The sequence below is a fragment of the Danio rerio genome, chromosome 18 (genome assembly GCF_049306965.1).
Source record: "Danio rerio strain Tuebingen ecotype United States chromosome 18, GRCz12tu, whole genome shotgun sequence".
In the NCBI taxonomy this organism is placed as follows: domain Eukaryota; kingdom Metazoa; phylum Chordata; class Actinopteri; order Cypriniformes; family Danionidae; genus Danio; species Danio rerio.
In genome coordinates, this window is record NC_133193.1 from 44189823 (window position 1) to 44217764 (window position 27942).

The following is a 27942-nucleotide window of genomic DNA, read 5'->3' on the forward strand; positions in this document are numbered from 1 at the left end:
ACAAAATGCGGCGCAAACACTCGGAGAGCAGCATTTACAGCGGATATTTCAGTCCAAAATATTTTAGTGACATTAACATACTGTAAACTTAGTAACTTAAAAATCATATTGACTAAGGTCTGTCTTTTAACACTGAAAGAGTACTTCTGACTGCAACTAATTTTGCCATCTGAATAAACAAACAAAGACTACTGATCGCTTACCAAATCTGTAGAGACAGGACAATCCACAGAAACTGAAACCGCGCCTTTTTTAAAAGGAGACGAGTGGAAAATCCGTATTTTAACATTTCCAGATGAGAAAAGCTCTTGGGTAAAAAATGTTCCGTACAAATGTTTTTCTGCCACGTGTTGCGTGCACTGTAGTCCACACATGAGTCCAGCTGTGCTCTCATAGCGGGAAATGAAAACAAAACCTTCATTGCAGCACATTTATTAACACAACACTGATGACTCGTGTCTTTGAACAATTCTTGTTCTTCCACTTGTTTTGGCAACCCAACATGGCGTCTCTCTGCCGTCTGAACACTGTAACAGGTAAAACTCTCTTCAAAGCTATCATGCATATTAATGAAGTTGGTTCTCCACTCTCCACACTGAAATACACGCAAGGATCTAATCGGCATAACATAGCTTCAAAAGTTTGTTTCAAATCGAAAGAACGAATTTGCTGGAAATAATGCAAAACATCCAATTTTTACATTTTTTTGTGTGAAAAATATGTGTCCTAATTGTGTTTTTAGCAGCGTGGGAGATATATATTACTGTCAACAGCTCAAAACATGTGTTTTGGTGTTTTGTGACCCTTTAAAATCTGTTCAGAAGCCTATTTGTTTCAGTGAAGAATGGATCAATATGCATATAATAAAAGCATTGGTATTTGTAGTCGGCGAGGCTCAGGCCTGGGCAAGCGCGGGGCAGCCGAAGCTCGCCGACAGGAGAAAATGGCCGACTCTGACAACAACCAGGATGGGGCCAATTCATCGGCTGCGCGCACAGAGGAGACGCCACAAGGGGCATCAGGTTAGAGCAGTATTTTGCTTCTTTTAGTATAAATGAGTTTTTTAATTGTATAAACTTGTTCTTGTATTTGTATAAGTTACAGTACTGTGCATTAATGCTGCTTTTCTCTCTCTGAAGCCTCTAGCTCAGTGGCTGGAGCTGTTGGCATGACCACCTCTGGAGAGAGTGAATCGGATGACTCTGAAGTGGGAAGACTGCAAGGCATGTTTGTTCTAGATTATATTTTTTTATTATCTGCAGTGTTTTCTAAAACAGATTTAGGCATTTGTGAAGAGAAGGTACATTACTTTATATTAGTTAGATGGCTAAAATTGTTACTCTGGGTTCATTCATCTTGTTTTGTGCACGTCTCAACGTTAAAAGAGGCTGTAGTAAATCAAAGCAAGTTAAGTTTTACAGTTTCTTTGTCATTTTCATTAAAGGGCACCTATGATGAAAGTCATCTTTTGTAAGCTGTTTGGACAACACTTTGTGTAGGTATAGTGACACAAGAAGTCTCTTTATTTCCTGAGGTTAAAAAAGGATCCAAATCACTCCGATTTTGAGGCCCACTGCAACGTGACGTAGGAGTGTAGTTTTCCCGTCCACCGAATTGATTGACAGAAGGCTATAAATATGTCTCTGTAGTAACACGTATAATCATATCCACAAGACAGGACGAGCACAAAGCAACTGGGATTAAAAGATCCGTTCCAACTCTCTGTGATCATCTGTATCTTGAGAATGAGTTTTACAAGTTTAAAATGTTTTAATAAACAGTGCATGTTTGTAATAAAGACAGTAAAATCACCACGCAATACGCCGCATAGTTTCAGTACAAATATAAAAAAAGACTCTTCAGTCCTAGTTTGAGGACTTAAATCAGGTTTCTTTTGTATATTAAAACAGTGGATGTCCATACAGCAGTGGATATTATTAATGTGTATCCTGTCACATTTGCAGTGCAAAAACGGTGCTGTCTAAGTGTGTGCATACACTTTATAATGACATTGTGTGTGACTCATCGTTGCAGAAAGGCTTGAATTAACTCCAAAACAAATTCATCAAATAACAGTTGGGAAAGTTCTTACTGTAGTTAGTGAGATCTGCTTCATTCTTGTCTGTCACTGTGCTGTTTATCTACGTGAATGATACACGCATCAGATCTCTAACACGCATGTAGGAACGGTGGGCAGGAAGAACCAGCTCATTTGCATTAAATGCACAGGCAACAAAAACAGCTGCAATGTCCAAACAGCTCACATTTTCCAAATTTAAAAAGGTATAATAAATAATCTGATGGGTATTTTGAGCGGAAACTTTACAAAAACAATCTGGAGACACAAAAGACTTCTCTTAAATGTTGAAAAAGGGTTGAATAGGTGCCTTTTAAGTGAAAAAGTGTTTAAAGGATTAAAGAGATTCTTTCCCCAAAAATAAAATAGTACTTATTATTTAGTCACCTTCAAATGGTTCTACACTTTTGAGTTTTTCTTTTGTTGAACATAAAAGATGATATTTCAAAGAAAGCTGACAGCCCGTATACATCAAATTCCATAGTAGGAAATACACATTATATAGAAGTCAGTGGTCACATGTTTTCAGCTTTCTTTAAAACATCTTCATTTGAGTTCAACAGAAAGTAAAATATGTTTAGAACAAGTAAATTACCAGAATTGTATTTTTTCTTTAAACTATTAGCCATTATTATCTTCTATTGACGTAAATTTAAAAAAATTATTTGAACTGAATTCACTTTAATTATTTTAATCATGTATAAATTACAATTTTTTTATTTATTTGGGTAAATAAATTTATTAGTGAAGATTTGAGTTTTCATCCACTGCAGTTCATTGCAGACTATTTAAAACAAGTGGCATTTCTAAAAAAAAAAAAATACTGTTAACACTTTTAATTTAACTCATAATTGCCATCATGGTGTGCAGTTTTTATGTCATCATCAACAAAAAAAAAGTCAACTATTTTGCATGCAAACAATTTGATCCTTTGCTCTCTCCACAGCTTTGCTGGAAGCCCGAGGCCTTCCTCCTCACCTGTTCGGCCCCTTTGGGCCCCGTATGTCTCAGCTGTTTCATAGGACCATTGGGAGTGGAGCAAGTGAGTGTCCTTGACTGATGTTTATGACATTTTTGTGGCATGATTGCGTATTTTCTTGGCTCAACATTTCTGTCTTCTGTTTCCCTGTGCACTTGCAGGCTCAAAGGCACAGCAGCTGCTCCAGGGTCTGCAGGCTACGGGGGATGAATCCCAGCAGCTCCAGGCTGCTATAGAGATGTGCCAGCTGCTTGTGATGGGTAACGAGGAGACGCTGGGAGGATTCCCTGTCAAAAGCGTTGTACCTGCCCTGGTGAGTACATTCTCTGCATCAGAATAAAGGGTGCCTATGATGCCAAATCAACTTTTGTAAGATGTTTGGACAGAACTGTGTAGGTATAGTGTGTCCACAGTTAAACACAAGAAGTCTCTTTTTTTATATTCTGATGGTAAAAAGGATCCAATTCCTAGTGATTTTGTGGCCGACCTCAACGTGACACTGTGGTGTAGTTTTCCTCATCCAATAAATTGATTGACAGGCACACATTAACACGTCTCTGTATTATTATGTATAAACATGTCCACAGAATAGGGTTTGCGAAGAAACTGGGAGTTAAAGATCTGTTCCAACTCTCTGTGATCATCTGCACCTCAAGAACGAGTTTCACAAGTTTAAAATGTTTTTAACACAGTGAATGTTCGTAGTAAAGACAGTAAAATCGCTACGTAATTCATAGCTGCTAGAATCACCACATCCGCATAGTATCAGTAAACAAAACATCAAACAAATTTTAAAATAAATATAAATTACAACGACCACACAAAAGTCAAATTGCGATCAACTCATTTAGTAATGCTCTCTGAAGTCAATTTATAATCCTAAATTTTAACATTTAACATGTATGTTTTATCCTATTTTTGGCTTTTTCTTAAGCAAACTATTGATAGTAGGAGTGTGACAAGGTGCTTACTCCATGAGACGAGACATGAGGTTACAACCGAGGGTGCTTCAAAATTTACTAGGAATTGGGACAGCACTAGAGCAGCTGCACACTTCATCATATGTCCTCGCGATCTCCTGCTTCATGTGTTATCAGACGATGGCGAGTGCTGTAGTTTTTCTAGTTGTGTTATTTTTTGGTATTTATCTTCAAGAAATCACTAGAGGTATATATTATGTTTTCATAACGATCTAAGATCGTAACTTTACTGTGTATTCTGTACACAGTGGCCATATTCATCAATGTAAACACACCAAAAACAACATTAACATTATAGCAGACACTGTAAAAAGCCCATTGACAGCCACTAGACATTACTGACAGGGAATTCATGTGTCAGAATGTTGTGGGACTGCTGTACAGGAGTTATTAATAGGGATTATAGATTGTGAAATTTAGCGTTTTTTATTATTATTTATTAATTAATTAATTTTTTTTTAGGGCTAAGGGGTAGAATTGGGATTAGGCCTAAGTTTACGAGAACTTGAAAAAATCAACTGAAAAAATCACAAAGTTCAAAACAATTTTGCTGCTTTTTTAAAATCAGCTTGCAATGAATGTTATTTTACTTATTTTAATATATTCTATGTAAATAAACTCAAAATATTTGACTAATATATGAAAGGAAAATAGTTTTCATGTAATTTTAGTTATTACCTACATATTTGCTAATATATGAATGGCTTTTGATATATAAATAGGTTTCTGAAATAAACTGATTGTTATTTTACTTTTATTTTAATGAATTCTATGCAGTAAAAGGCATGCAAACACTGCAAAATATTTAGCTACAAACTCTTTTGACTCTCCTCTCGCTTTTCCCGGATTGCATAACATGCGTTTGGTGATGATGGTGGAATCTCCAGGAGTTCAGTGTGGATGTGTGCGTGCGTGCGTGTGCGTGAACCCGGAGATGTGTGTGTGACCTGGTAAGTGCACCGAATAGAGTCAGGTTCTACTCACACTATGCCATCCGTACCGTGCCCAGGCCCGTTTCCCGGATCGTTTGAGAAGTGTGAGTGCGCTGAATCGGGCTCAAGCAGGGTTCACTTGGCTGGCCCTGGCCCGGTTGGAAGAGGTGTGCCGGAGCGCGGTTCACTTGGGCTTTGGCACAGTACGCTTGTGTGTGAGTGCAAAACGCGCCAAAGCCCGAAACTGAAAGCGAGACGCAACTTTTAAGGGACTGTTTCATATGGATTTATTAATCATTCTTACTGTTCAGTGAACGCAAACTGCCTTAGCTTATTAAAGATGCAAACCCCTCACTGCACGACAGCTGCGCGCCTTCAGCAGACCTCCTCATTCCTGCAGCACGAGAGCTTTATGATTGTTTATGAGCGCCAAAAGTGGCGGATCTGTTCGGCGAAATATCTGACTGCGTGTCCCCGCATCCCTAAGGACTGTTTGTCGAAGTGAAAGAGTGCTTCTCACTGAACAGCGCAGCAGCAATGATGTAAGCGTGCCGAAGCCTGTTTGTGGTGTAAGCGCGGGCCGTCGGGGGAGACGGGAGGGGGGACAAGCGGCCTTTGGCCCGGTTCGAGGCAACTGTACCTAGTGTGAGCACGGCCTCAAACAGCCCTGTGTGTAGGGAATATCCTGCCACAAAATGTGGTTAAAATTCCTATAGGACAGTTATATAGTTTGATTGCAGTGTTTACATGTCTGTACTGCACTGTCTCAATTCAATTTGTTTTTACGGCGATTATGACTTTCAGCATATCTAAAGCGACAAGCAATCTCATGGTAATGTGTGTCGCAGCATCTGTTGATCTCCGGTAAAATAAATCGGTTGCGTCTCAGCCGTCCTAGCAACACAGGCCAGTCTGGTTTGCCAGGTGTGTGCAAAGCACTCGATTCGCAGTTCAAATCTAATCCTGCTTCCAATATGCAGTGCTAGTTTCACCCTTACGCTTCATCATTCTGACATCATGACTCACGAGAAATCTCATCGCGATTTAATCTCGCGACACAAGATATCGTCACACCCCTAATTGACAGGCACAGATTTTCTACCAATTAATTAATATTCAATACAGATTTAATTCATTACTTCTTAAGGCATGTATGGTTAGAGTCCAGTTTCTTTTCTTTTCTTGTCTTTCTGTTCTTATTCTCATATCCCATTCTTCTCTTGTCTTGCAGATCACACTGTTACAGATGGAGCATAATTTTGATATTGTGAGTATTCAGAGTTTCTGTGAGTGGGTGCGTGCAGAGTTAGAACATTGTGTGAGCCTTTTAAGGCCAACTGCAGTGAATCTATCACCTAATTTCATTCATCATTTCACAGTCATTACATTTTGACACTTAAAATTCAGAGGATAACGTAATGACTGTTCATCCCATATGTCCTTTCTGCAGATGAATCATGCATCTCGCGCCCTCACTTACATGATGGAGGCTCTGCCTCGCTCCTCAGCTGTGGTGGTAGACGCCATTCCTGTCTTCCTGGAAAAGGTAACTGGCATCACTCCAACCATTTGAACACTGGTGGCTCAGTATATGGATAGCGTTCTAACTAGCTGTATCAAGGACAGTACTTATTTTTTTTTTTTTATAAATGCATTAGGGGTGCAATAGTACACAATTTCAGTACAGCATTGCAGAAGTTGTCATTGCTGGTCATTTTTTATTATTATTATTATTAACATTTGCAAATATGAGCAGTTTTCAACTGCTTTAAATACAATTCCTAACTGATTTTACTGAAGACTCCGAGATTTTGGACCATATTGACATGATAGCATCACGCATTTGCTGCAGATTTGTCGGCTGCACATCCATGATGCGAATCTCCCATTCCATCACATCCCAAAGGTGCTCTATTGGATTGAGATCTGGTGACTGTGGAGGCCATTTGAGTATAGTGAACTCATTGTCATGTTCAAAAAACCAGCCTGAGATGATTTACGCTTTATGACATGGTGCGTTATCCTGCTGGAAGTAGACATCAGAAGATGGGTCCACTGTAGTAATAAAGGGATGGACATGGTCAGAAACAATACTTGTGTAGGGTGTGAAGTTGACACGATGCTCAATTGGTACTAATAGGCCCAAAGTGTGCCAAGAATATTTCCCCCACACCACCACCACCACCATTGATACAAGGCATGCTTCCATGTTGTTGATGCCAAATTCTGACCCTACAATCCCAATGTCGCAGCAGAAATCTAGACTCATCAGACCAGGCAACGTTTTTCCAATCTTTTTTTTTTTGGTGAGCCTGTGCAAATTGTAGCCTCAGTTTCATTTTTCTTAGCTGACAGAAGTGGCACCCGATGTGGTCTTCGGCTGCTGTAGCCCACCTGTCTCAAGGTTTTACGTGTTGTGCATTGAGAGATGCTCTTCAGCATACATTAGTTGTAACAAGTGCTTATTTGAGTTACTGTTGCCTTTCTATCAGCTGGAACCAGTCTGGCCATTTTCCTCTGACCTCTGGTATCAACAAGGCATTTGCGCTCCTAGAACTGCCACTCACTGGATATTTTCTCTTTTCAGACCATTTTTTGTAAATCCCAGTCGATCAGCAGTTTCTGAAATACTCAGATCAGCCCGTCTGGCACCAACAACCATGCCATGTTCGAAGTCTCTTAAATCACCTTTCTTCTCCATTTTGATGCTCTGTTTGAACTGCAGCAGGTCTACCTTGTCTTACCAGGTTGTTACTAGATCAGATATGGTTGCGCCAAGAAGTTAACGGGAATTATTTACGCTGTTTATAAAATTTTCCATTTATTGTATTTTATTTACGTCTACCCCAACCTAAAACCCAACCGTCACAGTAATGTAAAAACGCTAGTTGTACTGAGTATTATTTAGGTTACCTATTAAATTACCCAATAAATTGTATTTTTTAACATCTACCACACCCCAACCCTAAACCCAACCGTCACAGTACTGTAAAAATATCAATTATCGTTATATAGTGTCATAAAAAATGCTGCTATATTAATGTGCACATCGCACTTCTGACTGGCCGCGTTTTCGATCTAGACTTTACCATTCTGAACATGTCTACATGCCTAAATGCATTGAGTTGCTGCCATGTGATTGGCTGATTTAAAAATTTGCGTTAACAAGCAGTTGGACAGGTGTACCTATTAAAGTGAGTGTATAGTAAAATTAAGGTTAAGGCAATATTGATGTGTATATCATATGTTCACTATAAATGTGTACTGGTACTCCCCTAAAATATATAGACGTAACAAACATTCATATTGCCAAGTTTTGCCCAACTCATTAACATGTAAACGTTCAGTTGTAAAATCACATTCACCTTATGTTTACACAGCAGCTCATGTTTAGTATTCGCTAACTTGAATATGACTGTTCACATCTGAAGCCAGTGAAAGGGTAATGATCAGGCAAAGTGTCTTTGCTGTCTAACACCCTTGTTTCCCTTGTGTCCACAGCTTCAGGTAATACAGTTTATCGATGTGGCAGAACAAGCCTTGACGGCCCTGGAGATGTTGTCACGGAGACACAGCAAAGCCATCTTACAGGCTGTGAGTACTGATGGTTTTTAAGGGACTTGTTAGTTAAGTGCTTAAATTCAAACAATTTAGTAAGACTCTCAACAAAACCCGGTTGATCTACTTAATAAGGTATAAGCACACAGACTTTTAATAATCCGTCAGGCAGCCCAAGTAGTTGCACCATTACAAAATCGCCACATTTAAGATCTGATTTCTTTACAAATCAGTGATCTTCATTGCCTGATTTATATACAAAATAGAATGGGAATCAGACTGGACAATAATCACTGCATTATATTCCATTTTTCCACGCTATGTCTTTAAAATATGGACATTTATTTTACCCCAGTATTTTCTGTAGGGTTTTAATGCACGTTTATGTCCAAAGTGATATACCAATCATGTCTTTTTTGTTTCTTTATAGGGAGGTCTGGCTGACTGTTTGCTGTACTTGGAGTTCTTCAGTATCAATGCTCAGAGGAATGCATTAGCCATCGCTGCTAACTGCTGCCAGAGCATCACGCCGGACGAGTTTCACTTCGTAGCTGACTCTCTGCCCCTGCTTACTCAGAGACTCACACACCAGGTAATGATTGGAAACAGACAGTAGATGCATCATTCACATACAGTTGAAGCCAGAATTATTAGCACCCACCCCCCCACCCCCCCCCCCCCCCCCCCACCGGTTTACTTTTTTTCCCTAATTTCTGTTTAACGGAGAGATTATTTTTCAATACATTTCTAATCATAATAGTTTAATGACTCATTTCTAATTAATTTCTAACTGATTTATTTTATCTTTGCCATAATGACAGTACATAATATTTGACTAGATATTTTTAAGACACTTCTACACAGCTTAAAGTGACATTTAAAGACTTAACTAGGTTACATAGGCAGGTTAGGGTAATTAGGAAAGTTATTGTATAATGATTGTTTGTTCTGTAGACTATTTAAAAAAAAAAGCTTAAAGGGGCTAATAATTTTGTCCTTAAAATTCTGTTTAAAAAAAATTAAAAACTGCTTTTATTCTAGTCAAAACAAAACATATTAGACTTTTTCCAGAAGAAAAAACATTATCAAACACTCTGTGGAAATTTCCTTGCTCTGTTTAACATCATCTGGGAAATATTTAAAAAAGAGATACATATTCAAAGGGGGGCTAATAATTCTGACTCCTACTTTATACAAGAGCAGATGACCATAAATACACATAAAATGACATCTAGTTGAAGCTCTCTTTTTTGACAGACCTTTGGTGTAAACAATAAAAACATCAGTTTCTGTCTTAAATTAACCAGCACTTACTTGCTATTATGTCTTTTGTTTTATAGGATAAAAAGTCTGTGGAAAGCACTTGTCTCTGTTTTGCTAGGCTGGTGGACAACTTTCAGCATGAAGAGGTGAGAAGTATTGCTAAGCGCAAATAGCAAATTATGCAAACCTTAAGAGGGAAAAATGTGTGTTTTTCTGTTTTTAACAGCTGTTTTTATATTATTCAGTAAGATAAATCAGCTTGTGAGTCATCTCTAAATGTTTTCAGGAATATTAAAGTATTAGTTTGTCCCAATGTTGTTGTTTTATTTATTTTGGGGCTCATCTGTGGGAACTAAAATCTAAACTTCTGATTGTGAAAAAGTGTCTGTTGAATCATTCAATGTAATTTCAGAATTTTTACATTCTGGCTTACAGCATTCAGAGGGACAGCAGCAAAATTAAAACTGAATTGTGTGCGGATATATGGATATATATTTTGGTATAAGCATGTTCATAATGTACAGCATAGACAACATAATTTATAAACCTATCTTGCTAATGGTGAATTATACCTTAACCCACTTTTTTTTTTACTTCGTTCTATTTTATGGCCACTTGAATCAATACATATAAGCAAATTAATTGTTCTGACATTTGAACAAATTGACTTGTATCTTTCGAATGCGTAGTTCAAACTTTACAGCTTTACACACATGACAAACAGACATTGAGTATGGAATATCGGTACGGTTACTTTAACTGCTGCCTTATCATTTGAGTAACGGCAAATAATCATCAAACATGATTGCCAGTTACCAATTTAATTTCAGCGTATTATAAGGACAGTTCTCTAAAGATTTACTGATCCTTGCTCTGAAGAATTCAGAAGTGATTTAAATTCTAAGAATTTTAAGAACGTTGATAACCAGACAATTGTTTGAAGCTATTGACTTGTACACTACTTGACACAAGTCTTGTCGTCGATCTCTGTTGTAAGAGCAACAAATAATAACTTCTGTCGATAAATTAATCATCTGTTAAACTGCATCCCAATCATCACAAATACAGCATGGACCCAGGATTCTCACAACAATCAGTCAAGTTGGTGAAGGAAAAATGGTTTGGGGTTACATTCAGTATGGGGCTTGTGAGAGATCTGCAAAGTGGATGGCAACATCAACACCCTGAGCTATTAAGACATTTATACTGCCCAATACATTACAAGCCACAGGAGAGGGCAAATTCTTCAGCAGGATAGCACTCCTACTCATACCTCAGTTTCCACATTAAAGTCACTGAAAGCAAAGGTCAAGGTGCTCCAGGATTGGCCAGCCCAGTCACCAGACATGGACATTATTGAGCATGTCCGGTATAAGATGGAGGAGGAAGCATTGAAGATGAATCGAAAGAGTTTTAATGAACTCTGGGATTCCTGCAAGAACGCTTCTTTGCCATTCCAGATTACTTTATTGATAAGTTATTTGAGTCATTGCAGAGATGTATGGATGCAGTCCTCCCAAGCTCATGGGAACACAATATTTATTTTTTTTCACACTGCAGCATGACTTTATATTCTATATTGTACCTCGTTTCTGTTAAGTGACAAGACTTTTGTCTAAGCAAAGTCAGACCTTTCTTCCCCAATTAAATAAGTAAAAATCAAGGCATGATCATATTTGATTTTGGTTAAATAAGCTTAATCTAGAGGCCTTTGCCTTTCATATAAACCACTTCTGATACCAAATGATCAACTAGAAGACAAGTTATTATTTAATTTAATAGTATTTATACAAGACTTTTGTCAGGTAGTGTAAAGTAGGGAAAACATATTGAAGCATTTTTAGAACCTATCATTCTTCAAAACAATACCTTTAGTCTTTAACAGATACAAGAAACACATTTACAAAAGTCAAGATAAGACTAAATAAATTGACAGTTTCAGTTTTTGGTGAACTCTCACTTTCAGTAGATTTTGCATTATGTAGATTTAGGATTATGATACAATAACTTGAAAAATATCTCTGATTTATTTCTAAATGCTCTGTAAATCACTTAAAATTAATCACTGTGCTGTGTTTTGTTTGTTTGTTTGTTTGTTTGTTTTTTTGTTTGTTTGTGTGTGTGTGTGTGTGTGTGTGTGTGTGTGGGTGTGGGTGTGGGTGTGTGTGTTTGTGTGTTTGTGTCTGTCTGTCTGTCTGTCTGTCTGTCTGTCTGTCACAGAACCTGTTACAGCAGGTGGCGTCACGGGACCTTCTGACCAACATTCAACAACTGCTAGTACTCACTCCACCTGTGCTCAGCTCTGGCATGTTCATCATGGTAGTGCGCATGTTTTCTCTCATGTGCTCCAACTGCCCATGTCTGGCTGTGCAGCTCATGAAGCAGAGTAAGTCACTCGCATACACACTCTAACCCTGCTGTTTACTATAACAAAAAGCACTATTAAAGAAAGCGTGTGGTTCTTAATTAAGGAGTAATTGACAAGAGGCCACTGACTTATTACGCCCTAGTACATTATTTTCTAGTTTTTCAACAGACCAGAGTCAATTATTCCACTTAAAGTATGGTTTAATACTTTAATACCACACCTAAAGCATTGCATTTTGAGATGTTTGTAAGTTTTTTTTTGTTCTCTACTGTGTTAATACTAGTTTCTCATCCAAAGCTTGTTTATTTTCTATTATTGTTTTAGTTTATTTGTTATTATTAATTAAATTAACTGCAATTTATTTCCCAGAGATGGGTTGCGGCTGGAAGGGCATCCACTGCGTAAAAACTTACTGAATAAGTTGGCAGTTCATTCTGCTGTGGCGACCCCGGATTAATAAAGGGACTAAGCCGACAAGAAAATTAATGAATGAATGAATTAACTGCAATTATTCACCTTATTTTATCATATTTATTATTGTTTAATTGTATTATTTATTATTAACATAGAGCATTGGCTTTACCGTTTGATTGAGTCCATATATGTAGTTTTTATGCTGTATGAGCATTATGCATGATTGTTATAGTGATGACAGCCAATCACATACCAGTTCTCCATATTTACTACCCAATTCCAGGCTTGTTCCTTCCAGTACAAGTCCCAGTATACATACATAGATTGATCATAAAGCACCTTGATGATGAGCTTCATTATGACGTACTGCTATTCTCTGGTGTTGTATGAACTTGATTGGCTAGCCTCTACATTAGTATCCCTACATAAATTATCAGATTGTCTGATGATGAAAGCATTGATGATAAAAGTTAAAGGTTTTTCAACTTCTGCCGCTACCAACAGACTGAATGTTACTTGAAAGACTCACAGTTTAGTTTGACAACTCTTGACATTACCTCCTTCACTTTACGTCACCGTCAAACTGCACACCTAAAGGCTGATTTATACTTCTGCGTCAAACGCCGGCGTATGCTACGGCGCTGACGCATAGCCCTTTGCCGTGGCCATCAGCGTCACTGATGTGCACCTCTCAAAAAATGTAACTACACGTCCCAACAACACGTAGTGCAAGCTCTGTGATTGGTCTGCTTGGTAGTGCTGACGAGTCTGGGCGGGACCGAGAGCTGTGCGAATGGCGCGAGCGATTGTTTACAAGTGTGGAGTCCCGTGAAGGAGCTCCGGATGGAAAGTTTTGTTTTGTGTTTACCTCATAGTTAAAGCTGTTGCACGTCTGCCGGATCCTGCCTCAAAATGAGCGAGTTTGAGTCACTTGTACAACCAGGAAGTGTTCAGGAAAAGCAAAACAGCAGCGAAGAAACTCGACACAGAGGAACATTTACACCTCACTGCCAACTAGCGTTTCGGAAGTATTAATGCAGACCAACAGAGACAGCGCGCAGAAGTATGCTGCGCGCGTTGCCTGCGCCGTGAGTTACGCTGGTCACTTGATGCAGAAGTATAAACCAGGCTTTAGAATGTTCATCAGCCATCAGAATCAAGCATTCAGTGCACCTTCATATTAGGGAAGTTAATTGGCATAAATTCTTCAATGCCAACATAGAATGAATGATGTGGCATCTTTTGCAAACTCCCAAGTAAAATCATTTTTAGTGATTTCCATTTTTTAATGTGTTCATAGATATAGCAGAGACTCTGCGCTTTCTTCTGTGTGGAGCGTCGAACGGGAGCTGTCAAGAGCAGATTGACCTTGTTCCCAGAAGCCCCCAGGAGCTTTATGAACTCACCTCACTCATCTGGTACGTTCTGTTTTTCCTAAACCTCTTCTCAATCTGTGCATCTGTCTGTGCTGCTTTACTAAAATGCTCAGAGTAGAAGGAGGCTCAGATTGCAAGAATTATCAAGAAGCTTAAAGTATTAGATCACTTCAAAATGAGAATCTTTGCTCGCAATTCAGCAGTGGAAGCTGTAATTTGATATGTTTTTTTTTTTTTGTCTCTCTACTTTAGTGAGCTGATGCCATGTCTGCCCAGAGAGGGCATCTTTGCAGTCGATGCCATGCTGAAGAAAGGCAGCGCCCAGACTACAGAAGGAGCCATTTGGCAGTGGAGAGACGACAGAGGCCTGTGGCACCCATACAACCGCATCGACAGCCGCATCATTGAAGTATGTTCTTCACAGCGCAGATGTGGTTAGCATGGCTTTCAGAAGACCAGCTAATGATCGCCATTTTGTTTTGATGCTCTTTTTCAGACTGCACACCAGAATGGAGAAGATGAGATCAGTCTGTCGACACTGGGACGCGTATACACCATTGACTTCAACTCTATGCAGCAGATAAATGAAGACACTGGCACTGCCCGTGCCATTCAGAGAAAACCCAACCCTCTGGCCAACCCCAACACAGGTTCTTTTACGCTCCTTAAAATATTCTGCAACTATTTTTATTGCCATTTTGCTTTTGCTGCAAATGTTGCAAGTAGAGATTGGCAAATTTTTCCATAAAACCTGTAATCAAAACTGAAAAATGAGGCCAAAAAAACATTTAGTTGTCATTTTTAAACCGGTATTATGAATGAAAACTTTGCAAATGTTTTTAGAAAATAATGTGGTTTAACCGTTTAACCAAAAATTTTTGTGAAAATCTTAGATATTAATTTAAATTTGCAAGAACAGAGAAATATTTGGTTGACGAACACCTTATCTTCATCTGATGCTTTTTAAATTCATCTATAGATTATTATGCTGTGTTCACACCAGATGCAGCATGTGTGAATAAATCATGCTATTCCCGCATAAATAAGTGCGTGAACATTTTGAGTTTACTCGCTTCATTTTCGTGTCAATTTTGCTTTATTTGCACATGAAATTCACTTCACAATAGACACGGAGTCACATCATGGGCTGGGTTTCTGTCTGCTTGGTGACTAGCTTTGTTGCTAAATGACTAACATGGTTTTTGTTGAGAGAATAGCTGTGTTTATGTGCTTTTGGAAGGCTGAAAAACAGCGTAGATTTATTCAGCGCCATGTCTGAGTCTGTCAAGTGTTCATCAATTCCTCCAGAAACTCTACATGGATGATGAAAGTTTTCAGTGGGGCTTCAGACTGAGCCGAGCCCAGTTTTATGAGCTGTTGTGTGGTGTCTACAGGAGGATTTCCCCTCGGGACAGGCGCAAGAACAGGCGTTATGTCATAATCACGCCCAAACTCCAGCAAGCTCCTGATTGGTTAACGCGTTGCGAATCTCTGCTAAAGTTCAGATTTGATTGGTTACCACGGCGTGAGTCTTTGCTAAAGTTCAGATTTGATTGGCTAACACTACACAAGTCTCTGCTAAAGTTCAGATTTGATTGGTTAATGTGACGTGAGTCTCTGCTACAGTTCAGATTTGATTGGTTAACGTGACGCGAGTCTTTGCTACAGTTCAGATTTGATTGGTTAACGTGACGCGAGTCTTTGCTAAAGTTCAGACTTTCTAACTCATGCAAATCGTGCAGTTTGTTTTTTAATTACGTCAAATACACAAAACACGCAAAACGCTCAATTGAGCGGATTCGCGGCAATAGCGTCATTCTTGCTGCCTCATTTGTGCAAAATTGCACTGTAGGATGTCTGTTCCAAGCTCCTGATTGGTTAACGCAGCATGAATCTTTGCTAAAGTTCAGATTTGATTGGTTAACGCGGCGCGAGTCTCTGCTAAAGTTCAGACTTTCCAACTCATGTGAATTGCGCAGTTTGTGCTTTAATTATGTCAAATACATAAAACACGCAAAATGCTTAATTGAGCCGATTCCTTCGCGGGAGTAGCGCCATTCTTGCTGCCTCATTTGTGCAAAATTGCACTGTAAGATGTCTGTTTGCATCTTTGCATTGACTTAAGATGTACATTACTCGTGTTTAACACTTCATCAGCGTCTAGTGTGAACACACCATTAGAATTCTACAATGACAGTTTTAAAGAAGAAATAAATTGCAAGCTGTGGATTTGTGCAGTTAACCGATAGTTCTCTAAATTGAACCTAAATAAAACTATGTATCTCATATAGTTCATCGATATATCAAATGTAAAAATTATATGATGGTTGATCTGTATTTTTAAATAATTTAAACCAGATAATCCAGTTAATTACTTTAAAGATAAAGTTCTCTATCAGTAAAGGAAATAAATCTTTTTCTGTCTTCACAGGAGGGCACTTAGAGGTGCGAAGAGAGGATGCACGTGCTCAGTTGATGAAAGAGGACCCTGAGCTGGCCAAGTGCTTCATCAAGACTCTGTTTGGAGTTCTGTATGAGGTGTACAGCTCCTCAGCTGGGCCTGCCGTCAGACACAAGTGCCTTAGAGCCATCCTCCGGATCATCTACTTTGCAGATGCAGAGCTGCTTAAAGACGTACTGCGCAACCATGCTGTGTCCAGGTCAGTGATATTGAACGTTTTCTTATAATTAAAAGGTGACATAAAAAATTTTTTTCCTACTGTTAAATTTTTTTTTTAAATTTAATTTAAGTTTGTGCTTAGTCTGCCAGCTCTGACAAGTTGAAAATAAAATATGCAGCTTATTTTTATAGATTATCTGAGTATAGTTATGTGCCTTAATTGGCCCTTTTGAATTGTGTGCTGTCATTAGCATTTCTGCCTTTAAACAAGGAATTTTTTTTATACATGAAGAGAATATATCAGAAGGAGTGGGCAAAACCGAGGGGTTGTCACAGACAAAAGTGAAGAAGGGGCTCGGGTGATGGTGGGGCGTTGGATGGTGGAGGGGTGTCGCTGACGAAAGTGAATTAGGGTTGGAGAGTTGTGGAAAAAAGTGAACAGCGGACGGGGGCGGAGGGCGATGGGTAAAATGAGGTGCCAGATCAGATTTCAGAGGTGCCGGAACAGGACAAGCCCTGCTTGTACCTACAATTTGACTGAACGATCTAAGCCAGTGGTTCTCAAACTGTGGTACGTGGGCTTCCTTCTAGTGGTACGCGGAGGAATGAAATATGTCATGTACATGCTACATATATTTCAAAATTTATCAAAAATTATGTATATAAAATGCCATATATGACTTATAGCCTATATTTCTGAGGTAATCTGCCACGTTTTTTTAGCTGTGCAGAGTTGTAGCTGCTTCACTGGGCCTACCACGCTACTGTATTTCAATACTGCTCATTTTGGTGGTACTTGGAGAGAATTTTTTTTTCTGAGGTGGTACTTGATGAAAAAAGTTTGAGAACCACTGATCTAAGCAATTTTTCTTTAAAATTTGTTTTGGTTTCATAGGGTATATGCGGAGCCAGTGTTTTTTCCCATACTGATAAAATTCTGGTGAACGGTTAATGGACTTTTTTCCATTTTATACGGTTCCTTTTACAGCATTGATGTTGTAATGTAATTAAAATACAATCAGTTAAATAGACTTTGGCATTCATTTAGTTGCTCAAGCGTAAAACAGCAGCAAAACAGCAAATCGGCAGAATTGTGCAGAAACGCCATTGAATATACTGGTGTAAAGTATATGTTCTTATTTTAAAGATATGGGGGGGGAGAAATGTAGTTTAATGCAGTGCTTCTTGAACAATCTGAGACCAGCTTTATATCGGATATCACTCAGCCAGTGGAGATCGCTGATTTTTAAACAAAAAGAAAACACCTGAAACCTGCCGATTTTGTAATGGCATACAGTTCACTAAAAGCGCTTAACCCAGGTTACTGACAAATTAAAAGATCTTTAGCATACTTCCACATATACACGTATAATGATCAATATGTTCATAAATAAATATATGTTTTGCATCTTTTTATTAGGTAGATTATTTTGGATTGGTCATTTTAGAAGTAGTTTGCATGCTGAAAAAGTGAGGGAACCCCTGCCTTAAAGTGTTATATAAACTTCTGTAAATTGGGCATCGAATGTTTTAATATGTGGCATATAGTAATGCTTTAATCAACTTTACAGAAAGTGCAATCAAAAGCCGTGAGATAAATAAATGTATACACTACATAGTATAGCAAACGTACAAGCTTATTTACGTAATTATAATGTCAAATTGTTTGATATGAATTCAGGAATAAGTTTAAAAACCATATTAATAATTTGCATATTTAAGAGGCTTTATTGTGTATGAGACAAGTAAGCTTTATAAGGTTAGTATGGTTTTGCTTGTCTTTAGTTAATTCTCATTCTGTAATTATGTTCAAATGTTTCTCTTCTGCTTGTGTGTAGCCACATAGCTTCCATGCTGTCCAGTCAGGACCTGAAGATTGTAGTGGGCTCTCTGCAGATGGCTGAGATCCTCATGCAAAAGCTACCAGATGTGTTCAGTGTTTATTTCAGACGAGAAGGTATTGGATCTGATTTTTATGAGCTAACTGAATTGTTCTGCAATCAAAGTGCAAACATCATTTACATCATCTTTAATTGCACTAATTCACCAAATGTCGCTCTTGTTCTGTTCAGGTGTGATGCACCAGGTAAAGAACTTGGCTGAATCTGAAGTGTTCCTCACCAGCCCTCCGAAAGCGTGCACAAGTGGCACAGCAAGTCTTTGCACCACCACCATCACCACAGCAACCACTACAGCTGCCTCTAACGTCACACCTGACCTGGGCTCTCCAAGTTTCCAGCACAGCATGGACGACTCGCTGGACCTCAGTCCACAGGGGTATAAAACCACTCTGACATACACAGTTATCGATCTAGAGTTTAAACGCATGACATGAGTCACCTGGTTTGCAAAGTTTTAAAAATAGATCCTTGTCTTCTATAGTAGGTTGAGTGATGTTCTGAAAAGAAAACGCCTCCCTAAAAGAGGACCAAGGCGCCCCAAGTACTCGCCACCCAGAGATGATGACAAAGTGGATAATCAGGGTATGTGTTAAAAAAGAATTAGTACTTGAAATCTTCATGTTTTGTATTCGTATCATTTTAAGGGTGCTTTCACACATGTAGATTGATTCTTTTGTTCCGAAACAGGGATTAAAATTGTTAGTGTTTATTTTTGTTCTTGGTGTGGTTCGCTTTTATGCGGCAAAGTTTCTAAATGGACCAAAACAGCTAAAACAAGTCACGTGCGACTAAACTCTCCTCACATTGGTCAGAGTCCCACTTAGCTGTCATGCGTACTTATTTTAATTTATGACGATGAGCAATAAGACAATATAAGCGAAAAGCTGCGCTTTAATTTTGAATGATGACACCCACAGAGATTGTCACCAAATATAAATCAGAGGTAAGACTTTTTCATACATAACCAGTGGCTGGAATTATACATTATAGGCTTTACATTATAGAGAGAAATAACAGATAAATCGAGACTGCAGTTCGGTCAATTTTCCTAACAGGTAAACAGCTCTTGTTAATAGGTCAGCAGAGTTTCACTTTCGTATTCAACATGAAACGCACGTTTATTGGTAGGAATGACATCCCACCCTACTCATAATTCCCTCTACATATAGCTGTATATATGGCAATAACATAACTATAATACATCGTGAAATAGCCTGGTTCATTTGTTCTTTGGATCATTTTGCTTTCTCAATACAATCAATCTGCTCCAGGGTTCGTTTCAATCGAGCTGAAACCACCTCATTTAGACACTCTTAAAAACGATTGTTTTGGCACTGATCTGAGTGTGATTGCGCGATTCACATATGCCAAACAAATCGTACTAAGAAGGGAAACGAGCCAGCTTCCGAAGCAAAAGTCTAGGTGTGAAAGCACCCTAAGAGTCATAAAGGCTCATTTAGTTTTTGAAATTATCATTTAGTTTAAACATTGTCACAGAGTTCTCGCGGGTTATTGATTTTCTGGAATATGGAATTTTAAAAGGTCTATTAGAGAGTTAAAGTCAGGGAATATATATATATATATCCCAGTCATATCCCATTTATCAAAACAAATTTTTCAATATTGCATTTTTCATATTGCACTCTTTCATGCTTATTGTTATAGTTGGTCTATTTTTAAGCTTCATTTTATTTTATTCTCACTCATCAACTGGCAGTCACTGAAGTCAAATGCGGTCACCATATTCGACCTGTTAAATAACAAACCAGGATAATGTCAATTAAAGGACTTTGGCTTCAAACTGACCACTTAAAAGCTAAATGTAAAGTCTGTAAAACTGCTGTCATGCCATCAAATATGAGAGAATGAAGCACTTTGCAGCCATGCAAATTGTGATTAACTCAGATTGTTTACACAATCTGAGAGAAATTATATATTTTTGATCATAATGGCTATTAAAGTCATACAAAAAAGTTATATTCTAGCCAAAACCATTTTAATATTTTAACATTTTATTTAATTATTATATTTTTATCTATAAATACAGCAGCAAACTGTTTTTCGGTTCATTATGTCATGGAAATTCAGATTTTAATCAGAGAAAATCGAAAAAGTCAGGGAATTTGATGTTTGGCTTAAAGTGAGCACCCTGTTATGATTAAATGAAAGTGCACACTTACTAAGCATCATAATATCTCTCCTGTATAGCTAAAAGTCCGACGACCACGCAGTCTCCCAAGTCCTCTTTTTTGGCCAGTTTGAATCCTAAGACATGGGGTAAGCTGGGAACTCAGGCAAACAGTGCCAACTCAGAGCCCTCACGCACGGCAGGAGTCAGTGGTCTGGCACGAGTGCCACCCAAGGACTCCGTTTCAAACAACAGGTAAAGAAACAGCCATGGTTTTTATTCTCTGATTACTGATTGTATTCCTCAGTAATTGTTTTGTGGACATAGAGATTTTTAAATGTTTATTTGTATGTATGTATGTATGTATGTATATGTGTGTATTTATTGTCTTCTGTCCCTTGTTCAAGGGCTTCTGGAGAAGAAAAAAAACAGCTGTTTGTGCATAATACAAGCTTAGGTCAAAGCAAGCCCTCTATGGGAATGGCCATGTATGCAGTTATTTGGAAGGTTATAGGTCAAGAGCATGATTTCATAGGGGACCTTTGAATTGAGAGATACTAAAAAACATATATCTTAGCTTAATTCATTAATAAAATGCTGTTTAAAAGACATCCTCTATATGGTTTATTAAATAAATAGCCCAAAATCTGAATACAACACATTAAACTTCACAATTAGACTTTTGCTCTCAGAGGAAGCAATTAGGAGTAAAAGGTTTAACTTGGTTTAAAGGTTTGTTTACCATAAAAATGAAAATTAGTCGATTTACCACCCTCAAGGCATTAAAAGATATATATGAGGTTTGTCTTTTAGTCAAATCCAGTACAAAGTTATTTCCAAAAAAATGTTTTGGGTGTTTATAGCTCTACAATGGCTTCAGCTAGATATTTTTCTTCAACGTTCTAAAACGTGTCCAAAAAACTATTTAGATTTGACCTGAAAAATAATATCTGAGGAAATGTGATTGAAATTTAGCACAGCTCAGCAGAAGTAAGCAATTTTAGGGCATATCGAGACATGTTTCTACAGCTTTCTCAGGTTGTTATGCTTTTAATAATGTCTTGTTACAAATGATGACCAAAACAGTTCTATATTTATTATTTAAATTAATAATAAATTATGAAAAACTTTTTGCTGTAGTTTTTTTTTTGTTATTTTTGTTAATATAATATACTGTTTTAAGAATAAACAAAGTCATTTTATTATTATTCATTTTGATTTGAGGCCCAAGGCGGTTAACCACCAAACTACAAGATTTATTACTTCACTGCGGTAAGAGAAAAAATTCTTACCACCAAAGCTCTACTTGTTTACCAATTGCTGCTTAATATATTTTTTGGTGGAAATTGTGACACTTTTTAGGATTTTGGATCCATTTTATTGGTCTTTCATAAAAGTATTGATAAAAAAAATGTCAATGTTATTGAAGTGGTTTATAGTCTTGAAATGTTTTTAAGCAAAACAAAATTCAAGTAATTGCAGTTAAGTGACTTAAAAACAAACCAGCAACTGAAAATTGCAGGTTCTTTTGAAACAAATTGTTCTCCAAATTGTTATCCAGCAGGTGTATTCCTATATTACTTATTGAAAAAAACGTTATCGTTGAATTATTGTAATGATATGAAGCATTGAGGGATTTTGGTGACTGGTTAGTCTTTACTTTTTACATCCTTATCAATTATTCTTGTTCACTTTTCAGGGATAAGATAAAGGCTTGGATAAAGGAGCAAGCCAGCAAGTTTGTGGAGCGTTACTTTAATTCTGAGAGTGTAGATGGAAGCAACCCTGCCCTGAACGTCCTCCAAAGACTCTGCACCGCCACAGAACAGCTCAACTTGCAGGTAATCCAGACACAAAAGTTATCACTTATAGCCTTTATAAAGACAGTATAACTCTTTATTAGAGGTGTCAAAATCTATGTTTTATGGTGCCACAGAATGCAGATGATGGCAATAAAGATTTAGGATATTGTGCATTATGAAAATCGTGGTTTTGTCATATTCATTCTCTCTTCATGTGTGTTTCAGATGGACAGTGGTGTAGAGTGTCTAGAGGAGATTAGCAGTATTGTATCTGAATCAGACGTGTCCTCCTTTGAGATTCAGCACAGCGGGCTTGTGAAGCAGCTGTTGTTGTATTTGACGTCAAATAGTGAAAGGGACACTATAAGTAGAGATGAGAGAATCAAGAGGTTCCTGCATGTGTTCTTCGGCTGCCCGGTAAGTCAATGTGTCAGCTGTTTATAAAAACACTGGCGCATGTTATCCCCTGACTTTTTTTATTTGCACACACATAATGTTTCCATACATTGGCTTTTCTGGTATGAATAATGATAAATAAAATAAAAGGACTGTCCTACTTTTACTGATCCCAGAAGACTTTTTTTATGAAAGGAACTCTTAAGGACATTTTTAACAAAGTGAAACCAGAAAAGATTTTAGAATTTTTATCATGTATTAACACAAAAAAATCTTATTTAATTTATGTTTTATTTTGTTTGTTGATTTTTAAATTGTATATTTATTGTTGAAAGATTCCTGCCATGAAAATAGCCTTGGTTGCTGACATGGCATTAAATAAAAAAAAAAACACATACATATAAATAAAAAATAAATAAATACACCTAGCAGCTCATTAGGACTTGTAACAGTGGTTGGGTGTTACACTTTTCCTTTGTCACCGAATATATTTGACATGTTTATTGGGTCATTTTTTTAAAATAGTAGTCATTGGTGTGATCAGTGTGACTCAATATTTATGCTATATGGGATTCAGATACCAGGGCAGGAACCTCCGGGACGTTTGGACCCAACAGAGAATGGCCCACTGCTTGCATTGGTGCACAAGATGAACAACTGCCTTAGTCAGATGGAACAATTTCCTGTTAAAGTGCATGATTTCCCCAGTGGAAATGGCAATGGAAGCAGGTAATGACAACTGCTCTTCACTCTTTAACCCTCCTGTTTTTATAAATGCATCAATTTATCTTTGACTGCCTCATTATGCAAACATTTTTTTCCATGTTATTTTTTCAACCTAGTTTCTTAACCTTTACCTCATATATACAGTATTTTTATATATGTTACTGCCTTCCAACTATGTGTCCGGGGTAGGAAATTACCCAGCTGTTCATAAGTTTTTTCTGAAACTAGGGGCTGGGTAACTACTAGCTAGTTTGTTACTAAATTTGTTCTTACTCTGGTTGAAGTTATTAGGTCGCAAAGTCTTGAGTAATTCAATATGTCTACGCGAATGATGTAATATCGGAAAAAAAAAAAACATTAAAACATTAAACTGCTTTAAAATTCTGCAACTATTTTATCTATCTATCTATCTATCTATCTATCTATCTATCTATCTATCTATCTATCTATCTATCTATCTATCTATCTATCTATCTATCTATCTATCTATCTATCTATCTATCTATCTATCTATCTATCTATCTATCTATCTACTGTTTTTTTCTATCTATCTATATCTATCTATCTATCTATCTATCTATCTATCTATCTATCTATCTATCTATCTATCTATCTATCTATCTATCTATCTATCTATCTATCTATCTATCTATCTATCTATCTATCTATCTCTCTCTCTCTCTCTCTCTATATCTATCTATCTATCTATCTATCTATCTATCTATCTATCTATCTATCTATCTATCTATCTATCTATCTATCTATCTATCTATCTATCTATCTATCTATCTATCTATCTATCTATCTATCTATCTCTCTCTCTCTCTCTCTCTCTCTCTCTCTCTCTCTCTCTCTCTCTCTCTCTCTCTCTCTCTCTCTCTCTCTCTCTCTCTCTCTCTCTCTCTCTCTCTCTCTCTCTCTCTCTCTCTCTCTCTCTCTCTCTCTCTCTCTATATATATATATATATATATATATATATATATATATATATATATAACTGTCCTATAAAAGGAATTGACATGTGCAAATGCACATGAAAGAGAAAAGAGCAGAGAGAAGAACTGTAAGTCGTAATGATATTCTTGTTTAAATTGATGGATACAATTAACATACACGGGGGGGGGGGGGGGGATGCTGCCGTAAATATTTAGTTGGAACGTAGCATTACATTTAAATTAAGTTTAGTGGTGCAACACAAAAATGTTTTGTAGTGTGTAAGTTGTAACTTAGTGTCCCTTTAAACCCTGGATTACACTTCTGCGCCGAGTGATCGACATGACCTACAGCGCATGCCTTGCGCGTTGTGCATTTATACTTCACGCTGTTTGTGTTGCTCTGCAATAACCCTTCCGAAACACTAGCCGACAGTGAGGTTTTTATGTTTCTCTGTGCCAAGTTTCTTCTCTTGTGTTTTGTTTTTTCTGAACATTACCTTAATGTAGAAGTAGCTGTAACTCGCCCGTTCAGTGGCAAAAGGGTACCAAAAGGCAGAGCTAGAAGCGCAGCTGAGCGCTATTGCTTTACAGAGAAGCATCACTAGCTAGTGCAACAAGCCAGGAGAATGAAAACTAAGGTACCGCCATTTTTAAACACACAGTCGAGACATTACACCGTAATACTATAAACATATAACAATGAGCCATGGTCGACACAAGCTTAAACAGACTCCGTCGTCGTCTTCATGAACAAAATCTGCCGTGTCCTGTTGTTTGTTTTACGAGTCAGTCTAAAAACGCCAGCGTTTTCACTTTCTCCAGAGAGCTCCCATGCACTTGCTGTACGTCTATATTCGTTAGTTATTTACACATATTGCTAAAGAGCACACTCAAGACTTACAATACAAATGTTTTTATCATGTCAAAAACAAGCACATTTTACTGGGTTGTAGTATCTCTGCCCCTCTGCGGTACTTGTTTTAGTCTATTGCTACTCAATAGACTCGTTAATCCAAATTTAAAAACAATAAACATCATATTTAGTCAAATTTTTTTAAACAATTGAACCTGCTTTTCATCATGATTATAATTAGAAGCTGGCATGGCATTTCTGAGGGGGAAAATCTAATTATATTCTATTGTGTTTACAGGGGTTCGCAGGCCCTGAAGTTCTTCAACACCCATCAGCTGAAATGCCAGCTGCAGAGACACCCAGACTGCACCAATGTCAAGCAGTGGAAGGGCGGCCCGGTCAAAATTGACCCACTGGCCCTGGTGCAGGCCATTGAGAGATACCTTGTGGTTAGAGGTAAACTCACAAGAATCTAAACATAATTTTCCAGCTCTGTGGTTTTAGAGATCTCAGATGAGATGGTTGTTTTGTGCTGTTTCTACAGGATATGGAAGGATCAGGGAAGAGGATGAAGACAGTGATGATGATGGTTCTGATGATGAGATTGATGAATCTTTGGTATGGAGGTTTTCGTTTCATAATCATCTTCGGGCAGTAATTATTATAGCTGGATACTGGTTCAGAAGTCCTGATTTGCAAGCGCTCAATTATTATTTTTTCTTTCAATTTTTAAACAAACCAGACCATAAAACACTTTTAAACCGTAGCATAAAACAAAAAGACCTATAATACAAATTCCAAAATCACCAGATACAGTCTTATTTACAATTATAAGAATTTATGTTTAATAAGATCTTGCCATATAAAGTTCTGTTAAAGGTGGCATTAAAGGTCACATATCAAAGATCGAAAATCTGTTAAGGAGGATTACAGATACTCATACATAAAAGCACCACAATTAAATTCAAACAGTTCTTTTCTTCTCAACCACTTTCCCCAATATGATGAAATCTTATAAGATTGTGATCTTAAAGGTGCAGTAGGTGAACTTCCAAAATGCTAACAGCTTAGCATAAATCTCTGAATCACAGTCCCTCCCCTGCCGTCCAGAGCCACGCCTCCTGAAACAGAAGCACGCGCACCTTAATGATGACAGCAGAAGAATCATCTCTTGTGATAAAAGCGACTTATATGCTTTTTTTAAAAGCAAATATTTAGAGTTGCATGGTAAACAATATAGGGAGAGACTAGGCAGAATAGCGGTATTTACTTGTGTTTTGTTGTTAAACTAATTAAAATCTACATTATCAGTGGTGTAAAAGGACCTTATGAAACTGAAAATAGTCTTATCAATCTTTCACCGGAAGATTTTAGTGGCTGAACAACACTTCTGTGAAGATATAACCCATTTGTAACAACAACATCTAACGTTACATCAGCTTTGTGTGAAGCTAAAATAGTTTTAAAACAAAACATTGCCTGTCTAAAAGAAATCCTTCAGCCGTTGTGTCATCCTTTCTCCAGCGTGCAAAGGTAACTCCAATATTAATTCAGGTTTTTAAAAGGTTTTGATTCTGCATGTTTTTGCCGAATGTTTCTGAAGACAATCTCCTACTGCACCTTTTAGGGTCAATTCTTCCACATCATACACCTTTTTACAATTCCATGTCATTCAGTCTCAATTAGACTTGATTCATTTGTTGATTTGATTGAATAAATTTGTATCTATTGCATACTATTGACGTTTCAAAATCAAGTGGCATGAAAATGGAATTAAAGTAAGTGCACATAGATGCATTGAAGCAAAACCCACCTCTCTAATTCAAATGCATACAATAAATAGTCAAAGTAGGGTGAAAAAATATGTACTTTTTTTGACAATCAATATTGATCCTAGTTAAAAGAAAATCAGAAAGAGCTTTATTACCAAGTGGACTTACACAAACAAGGAATTTGTCTTGGTGGTGATAAGACAATTATTATAGTCGATATAATCTAACTATTAATAAAATAATTATTATAGTCTCTTTTTTTAAATGATAGAAATGGTGAACTGTACACTGTTATTTGCCACTATTTACTTGCATTGAATATTCAGATAACCTGCTACATAATTTGAAAATAGCACTTTTTTTCATATTTTTTTTAAAATATGATTAATAGTTATAAGACAGGTTAAATTGCTCTTTACACTAGAAAAGTGTTATAGCGTAGGATTTACCTTACACTATTTGTAAAGTAGTTGACTAGCATTTCATTTTAAACTTCTCGTTAACCATCCCAGTGTTTTCTTCCTCAACATTAAAACTGTGGACCTCTAACCATTTTCCCAAAGGCTGCCCAGTTCCTGAATTCTGGGAGTGTACGACACAGGCTGCAGTTCTACATAGGGGAGCACCTGCTGCCGTACAACATGACTGTTTATCAGGCTGTCAGACAGTTTAGTTTGCAGGCCGAGGAAGAGAGAGAGAGCACAGATGATGAAGCGAACCCTCTGGGACGTGCTGGCATCTGGACCAAAACACACACTGTATGGTACGCAATTTACTAGCCTTTCACTCTTCAGAAGCGAAGAGCTTTTTCAGTGAATGCGTCATTTCTGCAAGCTTTTTTGTACAGCTGCATGATCAATGG

The 27942-nt window shown here is 37.5% G+C and overlaps 1 protein-coding gene across 22 annotated transcripts in view; it reads left to right on the top strand.

The window, feature by feature from the left end:
• The window catches only part of trip12 (thyroid hormone receptor interactor 12), an 82302-nt gene that overhangs the window by 34503 nt on the left and 19857 nt on the right, over nucleotides 1-27942 (top strand). For all 22 annotated transcript variants that reach the window (XM_005159226.6, XM_005159229.6, XM_005159230.6 and 19 more), the window contains 24 exon segments: nucleotides 886-1022; nucleotides 1140-1223; nucleotides 3024-3119; nucleotides 3218-3369; nucleotides 6200-6235; nucleotides 6419-6514; nucleotides 8470-8562; nucleotides 8957-9118; nucleotides 9867-9935; nucleotides 12010-12175; nucleotides 13872-13989; nucleotides 14200-14356; nucleotides 14444-14597; nucleotides 16379-16607; nucleotides 18406-18524; nucleotides 18640-18844; nucleotides 18950-19050; nucleotides 20677-20851; nucleotides 22296-22437; nucleotides 22624-22815; nucleotides 23372-23523; nucleotides 25607-25764; nucleotides 25853-25926; nucleotides 27644-27843. In XM_005159226.6, the coding sequence (XP_005159283.2) occupies nucleotides 886-1022; nucleotides 1140-1223; nucleotides 3024-3119; nucleotides 3218-3369; nucleotides 6200-6235; nucleotides 6419-6514; nucleotides 8470-8562; nucleotides 8957-9118; nucleotides 9867-9935; nucleotides 12010-12175; nucleotides 13872-13989; nucleotides 14200-14356; nucleotides 14444-14597; nucleotides 16379-16607; nucleotides 18406-18524; nucleotides 18640-18844; nucleotides 18950-19050; nucleotides 20677-20851; nucleotides 22296-22437; nucleotides 22624-22815; nucleotides 23372-23523; nucleotides 25607-25764; nucleotides 25853-25926; nucleotides 27644-27843 (3267 nt within the window).